The sequence below is a fragment of the Poecilia reticulata genome, chromosome 16, assembly GCF_904066995.2.
Source record: "Poecilia reticulata chromosome 16, P_reticulata-male-v2, whole genome shotgun sequence".
Lineage (NCBI taxonomy): Eukaryota > Metazoa > Chordata > Actinopteri > Cyprinodontiformes > Poeciliidae > Poecilia > Poecilia reticulata.
In genome coordinates this window covers 1,404,425-1,415,942 of record NC_088845.1, presented here as the reverse complement: position 1 = coordinate 1,415,942, position 11,518 = coordinate 1,404,425, and the positions used below count along the sequence as shown (strand labels likewise).

At 40.8% G+C, this 11,518-nt stretch overlaps 1 protein-coding gene across 9 annotated transcripts in view; it reads left to right on the top strand.

Annotated features, from left to right (window-relative positions):
• The first annotated feature begins 2,550 nt into the window (after positions 1-2,550).
• The window catches only part of LOC103477511 (uncharacterized), a 33,949-nt gene continuing 24,981 nt past the window's right edge, over positions 2,551-11,518 (top strand). Inside the window, exons 1-12 of one of the 9 annotated variants that reach the window (XM_081616787.1) lie at positions 2,551-3,226; positions 3,792-4,056; positions 4,182-4,222; positions 6,784-7,069; positions 7,779-7,822; positions 7,897-8,176; positions 8,263-8,306; positions 8,980-9,268; positions 10,527-10,573; positions 10,650-10,723; positions 10,804-11,018; positions 11,106-11,359. In XM_081616787.1, coding sequence (XP_081472913.1) covers positions 3,182-3,226; positions 3,792-4,056; positions 4,182-4,222; positions 6,784-7,069; positions 7,779-7,822; positions 7,897-8,176; positions 8,263-8,306; positions 8,980-9,268; positions 10,527-10,573; positions 10,650-10,723; positions 10,804-11,018; positions 11,106-11,359 — 1,884 coding nt within the window. In that variant the 5' untranslated portion in view covers positions 2,551-3,181. The remainder of the gene's footprint in view (positions 3,227-3,791; positions 4,057-4,181; positions 4,223-6,783; positions 7,070-7,778; positions 7,823-7,896; positions 8,177-8,262; positions 8,307-8,979; positions 9,269-10,526; positions 10,574-10,649; positions 10,724-10,803; positions 11,019-11,105; positions 11,360-11,518) is intronic. The other 8 variants (XM_008430664.3, XM_081616782.1, XM_081616786.1 and 5 more) reach the window with 8 other exon arrangements.

The window sequence follows — 11,518 nt, the reverse complement described above, 5'->3', positions numbered from 1 at the left end:
AATAAATTTGATTTCCATTGATGATTTTTGTGTGATTTTGTTGTCAGCACATTCAACTTTGTACAGAACAAAGTATTCAATGAGAATATTTCATTCATTCAGATCTAGGATGTGTTATTTGAGTGTTCCCTTTATTTTTTGAGCAGTATATATATATATATATAAGCTCATTAACTTTACATTTCTCCAATGAATATTTATCAAATGTTATGATTAGAAGGTTAAGTGTCTTATACTGTAGACTTGGCAGTAGAAAATTGATAACATAGGAATAATAACTTTATATCCCTTTTAACAGGTTACACTTGATTCTGCTGTGGAAACAAAGTGCATGAAGTTTGTGCTCAGCTGGGAAAACCCAGTGGATCACATGGTGGGACGTCTGCTTCAAACTGCTCACTACAGTATAGCATCGTCTGTCATCCACCAGTTCACTGCAGACTGGCACCAGTTCACTGCAGACTGGCACCAGTTTACTGCAGACTGGCACCAGTTCACTGCAGACTGGCACCAGTTCACTGCAGACTGGCACCAGTTCACTGCAGACTGGCTCCAGTTCACTGCAGACTGGCACCAGTTCACTGCAGACTGGCACCAGTTCACTGCAGACTGGCACCAGTTCACTGCAGACTGGCACCAGTTCACTGCAGACTGGCACCAGTTTACTGCAGACTGGCACCAGTTCACTGCAGACTGGCTCCAGTTTACTGCAGACTGGCACCAGTTCACTGCAGACTGGCACCAGTTCACTGCAGACTGGCTCCAGTTTACTGCAGACTGGCACCAGTTCACTGCAGACTGGCACCAGTTCACTGCAGACTGGCACCAGTTCACTGCAGACTGGCACCAGTTCACTGCAGACTGGCTCCAGTTCACTGCAGACTGGCTCCAGTTCACTGCAGACTGGCTCACACCAAGGACCCAACATGTTTGTCTTCTTAAGTTGTAAACCCTGAGTACATACTGTTAAAATAAAATTTATGTCTTTTGTAAATACATTTTCTCTATCAATGACTTAAATTATTAACTGTGGTAATTATGTACATGTAAAGTGTTTAATGTAATTATTAAATAGATGTTTTAAAGAAACAGCCTCAAACCTCATGTCTTTTCCACTTTAATTTTAGCATTTCTTCTCCTCCACATACTTTGTTGCCAGATGTGTAAAATTTACAAAAAGAAGCAATTTAAATGTAAAAGTTGCACATATGTAGAATTACTCAAGAGAAGCTAACAATAGTTTTTTACAGAACTTAACACAACATCAATTAATTTATTAATAGATACATATAGATATTAATTACAGAATAGATACACAAAGATTTCATTTCTAACAGCTGCTAGCAGTAGTGAGTGTTCATCCAAGAAGTGTGACTTGCAGGAGCAGAGAGGCTCTGAACTGGTTTGTCCTTTTAAATCAAGAGGCCCATGATACTTTGACTAGGCAGCAGATGTCCCACAGCTGATTGACTGAACCTGCCATGGACAGAGGAACAGGATCATCCCAGATATGGTGGGTTGTTCGGTCGGCTACTGTTGAGAAAGATGGACAACAAAAGGAGAAATTATGAATCACATCAGAATATGGAAATTATTAGGCAGATGGCGCTTAAGTCAATATTTAAAATGCTTTTCTAAACAGCTGTGTTGGAAGATGTCAGTGATTTTGGTGAAACCTAACAATACAGCACTGACAGACAGCGGTGTTTACGTTTCCTAACTGTGGCTAAAGCTGCTGCTAGCTGGTTTACTCTCCAATCGGAGGCTGTTTATTACAGACACAGTTAAGAGAATGGTGGGTTGACAATGACTGATGACGGCTAACACTTAAATGCTGTTGTTATTAACCTCACCTTTTATTATATCCTTAAGATAATTAGTATCCGTGAATTTTTCAGTCAGGTTTCCCGAGGCAAAATCACACCGGAAGTAAAGATACACCTCTTTGAGTTACGGCGGCCATTGTCTGACGTCACTGTGAAAAGGGTCTTCGGAAAAACTTCCGGTTCAAAAGTAAAACAAGCTGTAGTCCAATCAGCGATTTCTTAGGTCTCCCACAGGGACCTACCTTTTCCGTTTTGTTAATGTTGTTGTGTTTTTGTTAATGTTGTTGTGTTTTGTTAATGTTGTTGTGTTTTTGTTAATGTTGTTGTTTTTGTTAATGTTGTTGTTTTTGTTAATGTTGTTGTTGTTTTTGTTAATGTTGTTGTGTTTTTGTTAATGTTGTTGTTGTTTTTGTTAATGTTGTTGTTTTTGTTAATGTTGTGTTTTTGTTAATGTTGTTGTTGTTTTCGTTAATGTTGTTGTGATTTTGTAATTTGTAATTGTGCTTCGTTAAAGTTGTAGTGCTTTGCACCTCAGGGCCACCGTAATACGTCATTCACTGGCAGTGTAATAACCCCAATTACCAATTACCAATTACCACCCCCTCGCCACTAGAGGCAGTAGCACTGCAGGCCCGAAAAGATGTGAAAAAGAAGCAGATTTAGAATACAGAAAGCTACGGAATTTGCTAAAAGCTGTGAGCTGCGCTGAAGTAAATAAAAAAGAGAAGTTGAAATATATGCTGAGAGTGAAACTCCTTCCTACAGATGAAGTTATATCACAGATTTCAAAAGAAAATTTAAACGGAAGAACGGGGATAATATAGGAAATAGCGCCCCCTTCACTTCCGGATTGCAATGATCCCATTTCCAAATAAGGTAAGAGACTGACAGTGGTCCGTCCCGCCCCTTCCTGTTTGCTGCAGCGAGGTGTACTTGAATCTGGGAGCTTCCCCGAAGCTTAAAATGAGTCTCAAAAATAGTTGTGCACTCGTAACCGGATTTGTGTGTAAATGCAGTTTTGTGTGTGTGTACCAGGTGATTTGTGTGTACTGTTTCAACATGTATAGGCAATAGGAGAAGGTTTATTTTATTTTTAAGTTTTACAAATCGAGTATTGCACACACATAGATATTTTTACACACGCACAAATCATCTTACACACACACACAAATCTTTTTACACACGCACAGATATTTTGAGACTATTTTCACTCCATAGTAAGCGGCAGATAGTCAGAAGCTCCTCCTCTCCTCTCCCCAGTCAGGCTCAGGTCAGCAGTTGATCTGAACACCAGTTTGTGTTAAACACCAGGCCTGAAAGTCTGCAGCTCCTCTGAAACATGATCCTGCAGTAAAATGAGGGGCCGCTGCAGGATTTCAGAGCGGAAACACCAGCAGCAGGTAGGAGAAGTTTCCTTTTTGGATGCATTCATGTCTCATAACCGCGGGCAGCGATCCTGACGCGTTCACACCTCCAGACATTCACTTCCGCTTCACCTGCGTCTTTCTCACCAGGAGGAAACATTTTGTTGTCGTGTTTTTCACAACACTTCTCCACCCGCTTCATTTGCATATTGACGTTAGAATGAAACAAAGAGCATGAACTGCAGAGCCGATGGTTTATCTAGTTTCATTTTCTGGTTTCTTCCGGGTTCATCGTTTTTGTTGTTTTATTTTAACTCTGAACATCAGAAAGAGAAAATAAATCAACATTTGAGCTTAATGTTGGGATTTATTGATAATGTTTTGCTTTATTTTATTGTTTTACTTTTGTTTAGTTTTATTTGTTTCCCATGATGCAACACCAGGAAGGAGAGAGATGGAGGCTTAAAACTCAAATCCTTCCATCCTTTGCTAAAAGAACCTTACATTCTCTCTTTACTGATATTTGAACATTTATTTGACCGTTTTCATCCCTCAGTTTTAAATTTTCTCCTGGTTTTTGGTCGTTTCCTCACCTGAGCAGGTGGAGTTGATGGCGTCCCTGGTGGAGCTGCTGCTGGTCACTCTGGGTGAGCTGAGTCCCAGGGAGCTGGTGACCTTCAGCGACCTCCTGCGGAGATGGTGCTGTCTGAGGGCTGGTGAGGAGCAGCAGGCGCTGCAGGCGGTTGTGTATTCGGTGGTTCTGATCGGCGGCAGGCGGTCCGTGGAACTGACCCAGCAGGTTCTAAAGTCCATGAACAGGACGGATCTGGTCGACGCCATGCAGGACGGCAGCTCCACGGCCAAAAGTAAGACGACTCAACATTTACAGGATAAAACGACGAGATGTCAACTTTAAAACGTGTCATAGATATTTTGTTTTTAAACTTTACTTTGGCCACATCAGATCTTTTCTTTCCTCTTTTCTCTCCAGAAAAGCGGTTTGATGATCTTCAGTCTGCAGAAATCCACAGGGTGAGTGACGTCGCATCTTTGTGATGCTGCAGATAAAACCCTCATAATCATCACAGTCAGGTGGCGACATAATTATTTTATCATGATATATTTATGATAGAGGTGTGCCGATCGATCGGCCACCGATCATAATCGGCCGATTTTCGTGAAAAAGTGTATGATCGGTGATCGGCGATCATTGGCTCTTGTTGCCGATACCGATCACCTGCATCTCATTTCGCAGCCTGCCTGTGCAGCTGGTCTCCTGTTTCCTTCACACTGCGCAAACGCGCAGCAACAAATCCTAAGTGATGTGGAACTATAACGCACTGAGTGACTGAGAACGTTTGCGTGTTGCGGCGGAAAATTGAAGCAGGTCAAAATGCATCAACACAACGAAGCTAATACGACATAAAAACAATGCCATACTTGACGGAGTTTGGCTACATCAAGGCTTCTGCTCCACCTGGTAGTGACTCTCACACCGAACCTCTGCTTAAAGCTGCAGCATCTAACCTAAAAAAAATTCATTTTACATGCATATTAAAACTTTCGCTGTCCTAACATGAAGCAGATAATCTCTAAAAAATAATCGATCTCCTCCCTGCTCTGCATAATTACTCTGCTCAGTCAGAAACAGCCAATCAGAACTAGCAGTAATCAGCTAGCCGCCATGCTAACAGGAAGTTTTCATTCAGTAACTCTGGATTATTTATTGTAATGGATCCTGTATTTGCCTTTGAATGTTTTATACTTGAATTTCTTTGGCAATGTTGAGAGGTTTTATTTTGGCTCTTTGCATTATTTAGCCTCTTCAGAGCCTCCATATGTTATCAGTCTGTTAAAGATAGTTTTATTGATAGCAGGACAATTTGCACAATGCCTGTTTTGTTGAGTTTTCTTCTTGGAAAAAGTTATTAAAAACAAGTTTTTGTCTAAATTAAGGTGAATTCATGGTTCCTTTTTCCACATAATGTAACCGGTAGTGTTTATGATAAAAAAAATAAAATAATAATTATGTGATCAGTATCGGTGATCGGTATCGGTGATCGGCCCTCATGGGTGATCGGTATCGGCAGCAAAAAACCTGATCAGCACATCTCTATGCAGTACTATTATTATAACAATAGAAATGATAAACTATTTCTTAGTTATTAGATAACTGTAAAGTGCCTCACACATAAATGGAAAAACCTTCCTGTTACCTTTTTCAGAACGCCTCTCACTGAAAGAAAATGATTAATATCACTAACTGCACCAAGAGAATTAATTTAATTATTTTTCACATTTATTGAGATTTATTGATCCTCTCATGGAAAAGAACAGGTAAAATAGTAAAATTCACATTTTAGTTATTTTTTTACATTGAAAAATGTAAATAAACGCTCATCCCTACATCACAATGCTTTTTTAGATTGGAAGTCCACAGGAAGTCAGGTTGATCAGAAACTAATGAAATGATCATTTATCTGATCTGAAGGTTTGTTTGACATTTTTCCAGAAAACTAGACGTATAAAGTTAGTTTAATCTCATCTGTAGTTTTTGATCTTTAATTTAACAGATTTTATTCTCAGAAAACATTTTATAACCATTTTTTAAGTTTTGATGTTTTGGGACGTTTCATGTGGCGTTTACTGGATCTTACATAATAATCTAGAGAAATGCTTTTCCAACTAACTTTTAGTTTGCTGCTTTAAAAATCACATGTGGGATTCTTATTAATATTACTGCTTTGGTTTGGTGATTGTTCATTAAAGGCTTAGTTGTTGGTTTATATATATATATATATATATATACTCACAAAATATATTTCATATATAAAATATTCTATTTTGGGCTGCACAGTGGCGCAGTTGGTAGAGCTGTTGCCTTGCAGCAAGAAGGTTCTGGGTTCGATTCCCGGTCTTTCTGCATGGAGTCTCCATGTTCTCCCTGTGCATGGTGGGTTTTCTCCGGGTACTCCGGTTTCCTCCCACAGTCCAAAATCATGACTGTCAGGTTAATTGGTCTGTCTAAATTGTCCCTAGGTGTGAGTGTGTGTGTGCATGGTTGTGTGTCTTTGTGTTGCCCTGCGACAGACTGGTGACCTGTCCAGGTGACCTGTCCAGGTGACCCCGCCTCTCATCCGGAACGTTAGCTGGAGAGGCAGCAGCACCTCCTGACCCCACTGAGGGACAAGGGTGTAAGAAAATGGATGGATGGAATATTCTATTTTATCATTTTAAAATGTATAAATATATTTTTATACGTCAAAATTATATCTAAAAGGAGAATGATTTTTGTTTTCAATCATTCGTGTTTTGAGGTTTGAAGGTTTGATTAAATTTGAGGATAAATAATCTTAGAAATAACCCAAACCTATAGCGTGTGATTTGTTTGTAAACTTAAATATTTGATTTCTCTAGTTATGTTTATGATCAGTTTGGATCCAGTCGATGTTCACACACACAGAATTGCTCAGGACAAAGAGTCAGTTTTATAAATAAGAGTATCGTCCTTCTAAGTCCAAATGAACTGACCAATAAACACAAACACCCAGAGGTCACGACCTTGACTAGTTGGAGCTGATGTGACATTTCAGGTGTCGGCTGTGGCCGTCATGAAGGACCTGCTGTTGGAAATCCTGACGGACCTGAAAGAAGTCGAGTTCTGGAAGTTCAAATGGTTCCTGCAGCTGACGCAGTTCCAGCAGGCTCTGCCTCAGGTCCCATGGAGCGCCCTGCAGTTTGCAAACCGCACACAGTTAGTCGGCATGATGTGGGCCTCCTGCGGTGAGCGGTGCCTGGCGCTGGCTGAGGAGGTTCTGATGGACCTGGACAGGTCGGACCTGGTAGAGAAGCTTCCTCTGGTCAGTTCCAGCGCTAAAGGTAACCAAAAATATTTATAAGTCATTTACAGAACAGCATTGGGGTTTTTATAAAGATATATTTTGAAAATGAATTATTATTATTATTTTTTAACCAAATAAAACAAAATAAGAGGGAAATTAAGCGGTTTTATTTTAACTGTCTTTGATTCTGGACTCCAGATCTGCTCAGTTGTTATATTTAAATATTTTCAGTAATTTTGTTCCAATATTCAAATGTACAGTTGGATGTTTTTATTTTTTTAACTAATTATTAGCCAAATAAATATTTAGCTTCTTTGCTAAATATTTACCTCCAAATTAAATATTTATTTTGCTAAATAAGTTAAATAAATATTTATATTCAGAACTAAGCATTTAATTTTCAAATGTTTATTTTACAAACTAAATATTTAGTTTTATTCTTAAATAGGTAGCTAAATAATAACATATTTAGCAAGTCAGCTAAATATTTAGTTGCCTAAATAACTATTTATTTTGGAGCAAAAATGTATTTAGTAAACTAAATAAATGTTAGTTTAATGATACTAAATCAGAACCTTTGACAGAATTCTTTATTTTTGCAACATTTTTAGTTTCAAAAGCTGAACTTTCACTCCAGCATGAATTTAAAAGGCAGATGTTGTTTCATTTCCTTTACAATCTAAATATAAACCTTTAGACCGTAAATGTTTAAATCTGAGGCCTAAATGACTGGATCTGACTTACAGGGAAACGTTGTTTGTCGGATTTGTGGCCTGACCTGAAGCAGAAAGTGAGTAACTGGTTACCTCCATCAGCCGGTTGTGGTTTCCATCATGCCGGCTGCTGCTTGAATTGTTTTATCAGGTTAAAGACGTGGAGTCTGTCATAAAGCTGCTGCTGGAGGAGTTGGAGGATGTGACCGTCCAGGATGTGACGGATATCAGGAACGCCCTCAGCTGGGATTCGTTTCACTGTCCTTATTTAAGCCTCTGCTGGAGGCTGCTGGGCATGAATGCAGACCTGCAGGAAACCGTGTTGCTGCTGGTGCAGACGTTCAGCCAGCGTCCTGTGGACAAGATGGAGGAGCTGCTGTCCAGAATGCAGAGGCCGGATCTGGTGTTCGCTCTGATCAGATCCACAGAAAGTGAGACAATAAAGTACAATAATAATATTCAAGCATGTTACAGTCAATATTTCATGACTTTAGTGTTTTTCTGCTTCATCCGTTAGAGAAACATGTTGTGGGAAAACGGAAATCCGCTCTGATGCAGAAGGTGAGAAATAATCCAGATCAGATCAGAGATCCACATTTATCATTTAATTCACAAGATAAAAGTTCATTTTCAAATATTTAATTTGAAAGTTGAATATTTAGCTTTAAATAAAACTAAATAGTTTACAAACTAAATATTTAACTGCCAGTTAAATATTTAGCAACACATTTAGGATTATTACATTGACTGCAACTGAGCGTGTCGTAACGTCATAAACTGAACTTATTATGAACGTCTGGGCTCAGCTCTTCCAGGGAGATATTAGTTATAAGGAGGATGTGGAAAGAAAGAACTGTCTGGACTTTCAAAATAAAGCTCAAGATACTTTTCAAATTAAGACCAACTTAGTCAGAGGTTAGATAAAAATGAAGCTAAAATTCAGTAACGCTGGTTCAGCTGCTGGCCTTAAAGGACGAAGAAGAGAAATGTTGTTGATTCTAAACGTATCTGGATGATTGTTAAAAATTCACATTAAAATCAACAATTTGATCAAATCTATGATGCAGATTCTCAAATAAATGGACTTAAAAGACCTCAGCTGCTTCAGAAGTTAACACATCCAGTCATTCCTTTTTTAAAAACAATCAGATTTTCTGTGAATAATGACTTCTTTGTTATTCCATAGGTGGATTCAGCTGCTGCAAACGTCTCATAATCCTCCTGAATGTTCCAGGTGGCTACAATGGCTGCTGTTAAGAGTCTTCTCCTGGAAACCTTCAACCGGCTGAACCGGAGCGAGTTCCAGCAGTTCAAACGGTTCCTTCAGCCGACGGTCAGCCCGGAGGAGTTCCCTCACACCAGAACCTGGAGTCCGGCAGAGATCCAGAACAGAACCGACCTGGTGACGGTCCTGGTGGAGGAGGAGGGAGCCGGGTCGGTGGAGAGAACCAGGAGGATCTTCAGGGTCATGAACAGAGCAGATCTGCTGCAGATGCTGCCAGGGAGCAGCACCTGGAGGAAAGGTGACCACCGCTGGGTTCTACTGGGTTCTGTTGGGTTCTACTAGGTTCTGCAGCTGCTGTGGCTCTTCATAACTTTGACCAAACGCTACTGCAGGCTGGAGGAGCATTTTAAAATGTAAATTGATTATTTGTCCTTGATCTAATCATACATGCAAAACTTTAATTACAGGAAAAGGCAGGAATACTGTCATAAATTCTCCATCCATCCATTTTCTTTCACCCTTGTCCCTCAGTGGGTCAGGAGGTGCTGCTGCCTCTCCAGCTAACGTTCTGGGCGAGAGGCGGGGTCACCTGGACAGGTGGCCAGTCTGTCAGGGCAACACAACCATGCACACACACACTCACACCTAGGGGCAATTTAGAGAGGCCAATTAACCTGACAGTCATGTTTCTGGACTGTGGGAGGAAACCGGAGTACCTGGAGAAAACCCACCATGCACAGGGAGAACATGGAGACTCCATGCAGAAAGACCGGGAATCGAACCCAGAACCTTCTTGCTGCAAGGCAACAGCTCTACCAACTGCACCACTGTGCAGCCCTAAGTATACTTTTATTTAATAAAATGTTTGGCCATAGTTTGCAGCCATTCCATAAAAAATTCAGCGTCCCATTGAAGGACATGTATTAAAAATGGTAAATATTCTAGTTAAAGCATCATAAAATCATCTGTTTTGTTTGGAACAGTCGTGTTGATCTGCTCAGATTTAGCTTTGCTGATCTGGAGAACAAACTGATCTGAGGCTGCAGAACTTCACAGCAGCCACTACGTTCACTGTTCTGGATGTTTGAGACTGTGGGTTCAAGATGATGGTGGTTTGAATGAAACCATTTCTCATACCTGGAGAAGGTCCAGGTATGAGACCAGAAACCAGATTAGTTGATCCTCCTTCCAGCCTGGATGATGGTTTCTGTTAACCTGCAGAGATTAGAAACCCAGATGCTGACAGATTACAGGGAGATAAACCAGAGATGTGATTTATCAGCAGATTAGGGGATTTTCTGGACAGTTCTGGATTAAACCTACATTCTGGGACTTGGTTCTGGTTCAGGATGTCTGAACTTTGATACCCAGCCGGACATCGAGCCATGTGGTACACCACAACAAGCATAAAGGATGGAAACTGATGATGAAGGTTATGTTTTGATGGGAAAACCCAAGAAGATGATATCCAACATTTAATAACTTTATAAAGTGAGAACTGTGAATGTTCTGGTCCGGTTCTGGATTTTAACTCTGCTGCTTCAACGTGTTTCCAGCAGCAACTTCAACAGAGGTGGATCCTTCAGGTTCTGGAAGTGTGGAGGTAACCCATGTATCTTATAGCCCTGACCTTTGACCCTGTGTTTAATCTACGTAACATGTGGGATGATGTTGTGCAGCAGGACTCCAGCAGCTGGACCAAAGTGGACCCTGAGCTGGACGGGACGTCTCCAGACCAAGATCCAACTTACAGGTAAAAGCTCAGAGCCTGGAGGTCAGCAGGTCAAACTGTGACATCAGCAGCTCAAACTTCCTCTTCCTGTCTGGTTCCAGCCTCCAGTCTGCAGCGGGCCACTTTGAGTGCAGCGTCTCTGGGCTGCGTTGGGTCTGCAGGGAGAAGGTGGGCTTCAGGTACCGGTTCTGCTCCTGGGACGGACACATGGAGAGGATGGAGAGCAGAGGCTTCCGGCCTGCTGGTCCTTTACTGGACATCTCTGTCCTTACTGGGAGGGTGATGGAGGTGCAGCTGCCACACTGGGTCTGCACCGGTAGGAGAACCTCATGGGAACATTAGTTATGTTTCCAGAACCGACCCAGAAGTTTCTCACCGAGTTTCTCTTCCTGCTGCGTTTCAGACGATGTTCCTGAGTTACTGAAGAACTTTGCTGTCCTCCATGTTAACGACTCTGGAGATGTTCTGGAGAAAGCGACCCGGGTCACAGAGACCCATGTCGGGTTAGCAGAACCGGTTTTTTCTCTGCTGGGGGATGTGATAAAATACTTCTTTAATCCAAGAATCTCCTGCAACACATTAATGTACTATCAGCCCAAAACGTCCTACCTGAAGATGCGAGTCTACCTGATTCCACCGGATCCTGCTCTGAAACAGGTGATCATTGATTCACTGATTTATTTTATAATATCCTTTATTTATCCACATTATGTCATTTTTAGATTAAAGTCTCTGTTTTAGACAAACAGCTTGACATGGAAGAGATTGAACCTGCTGATATGGAGCATAATAATTTAATGTCACTATTTTCTTGTA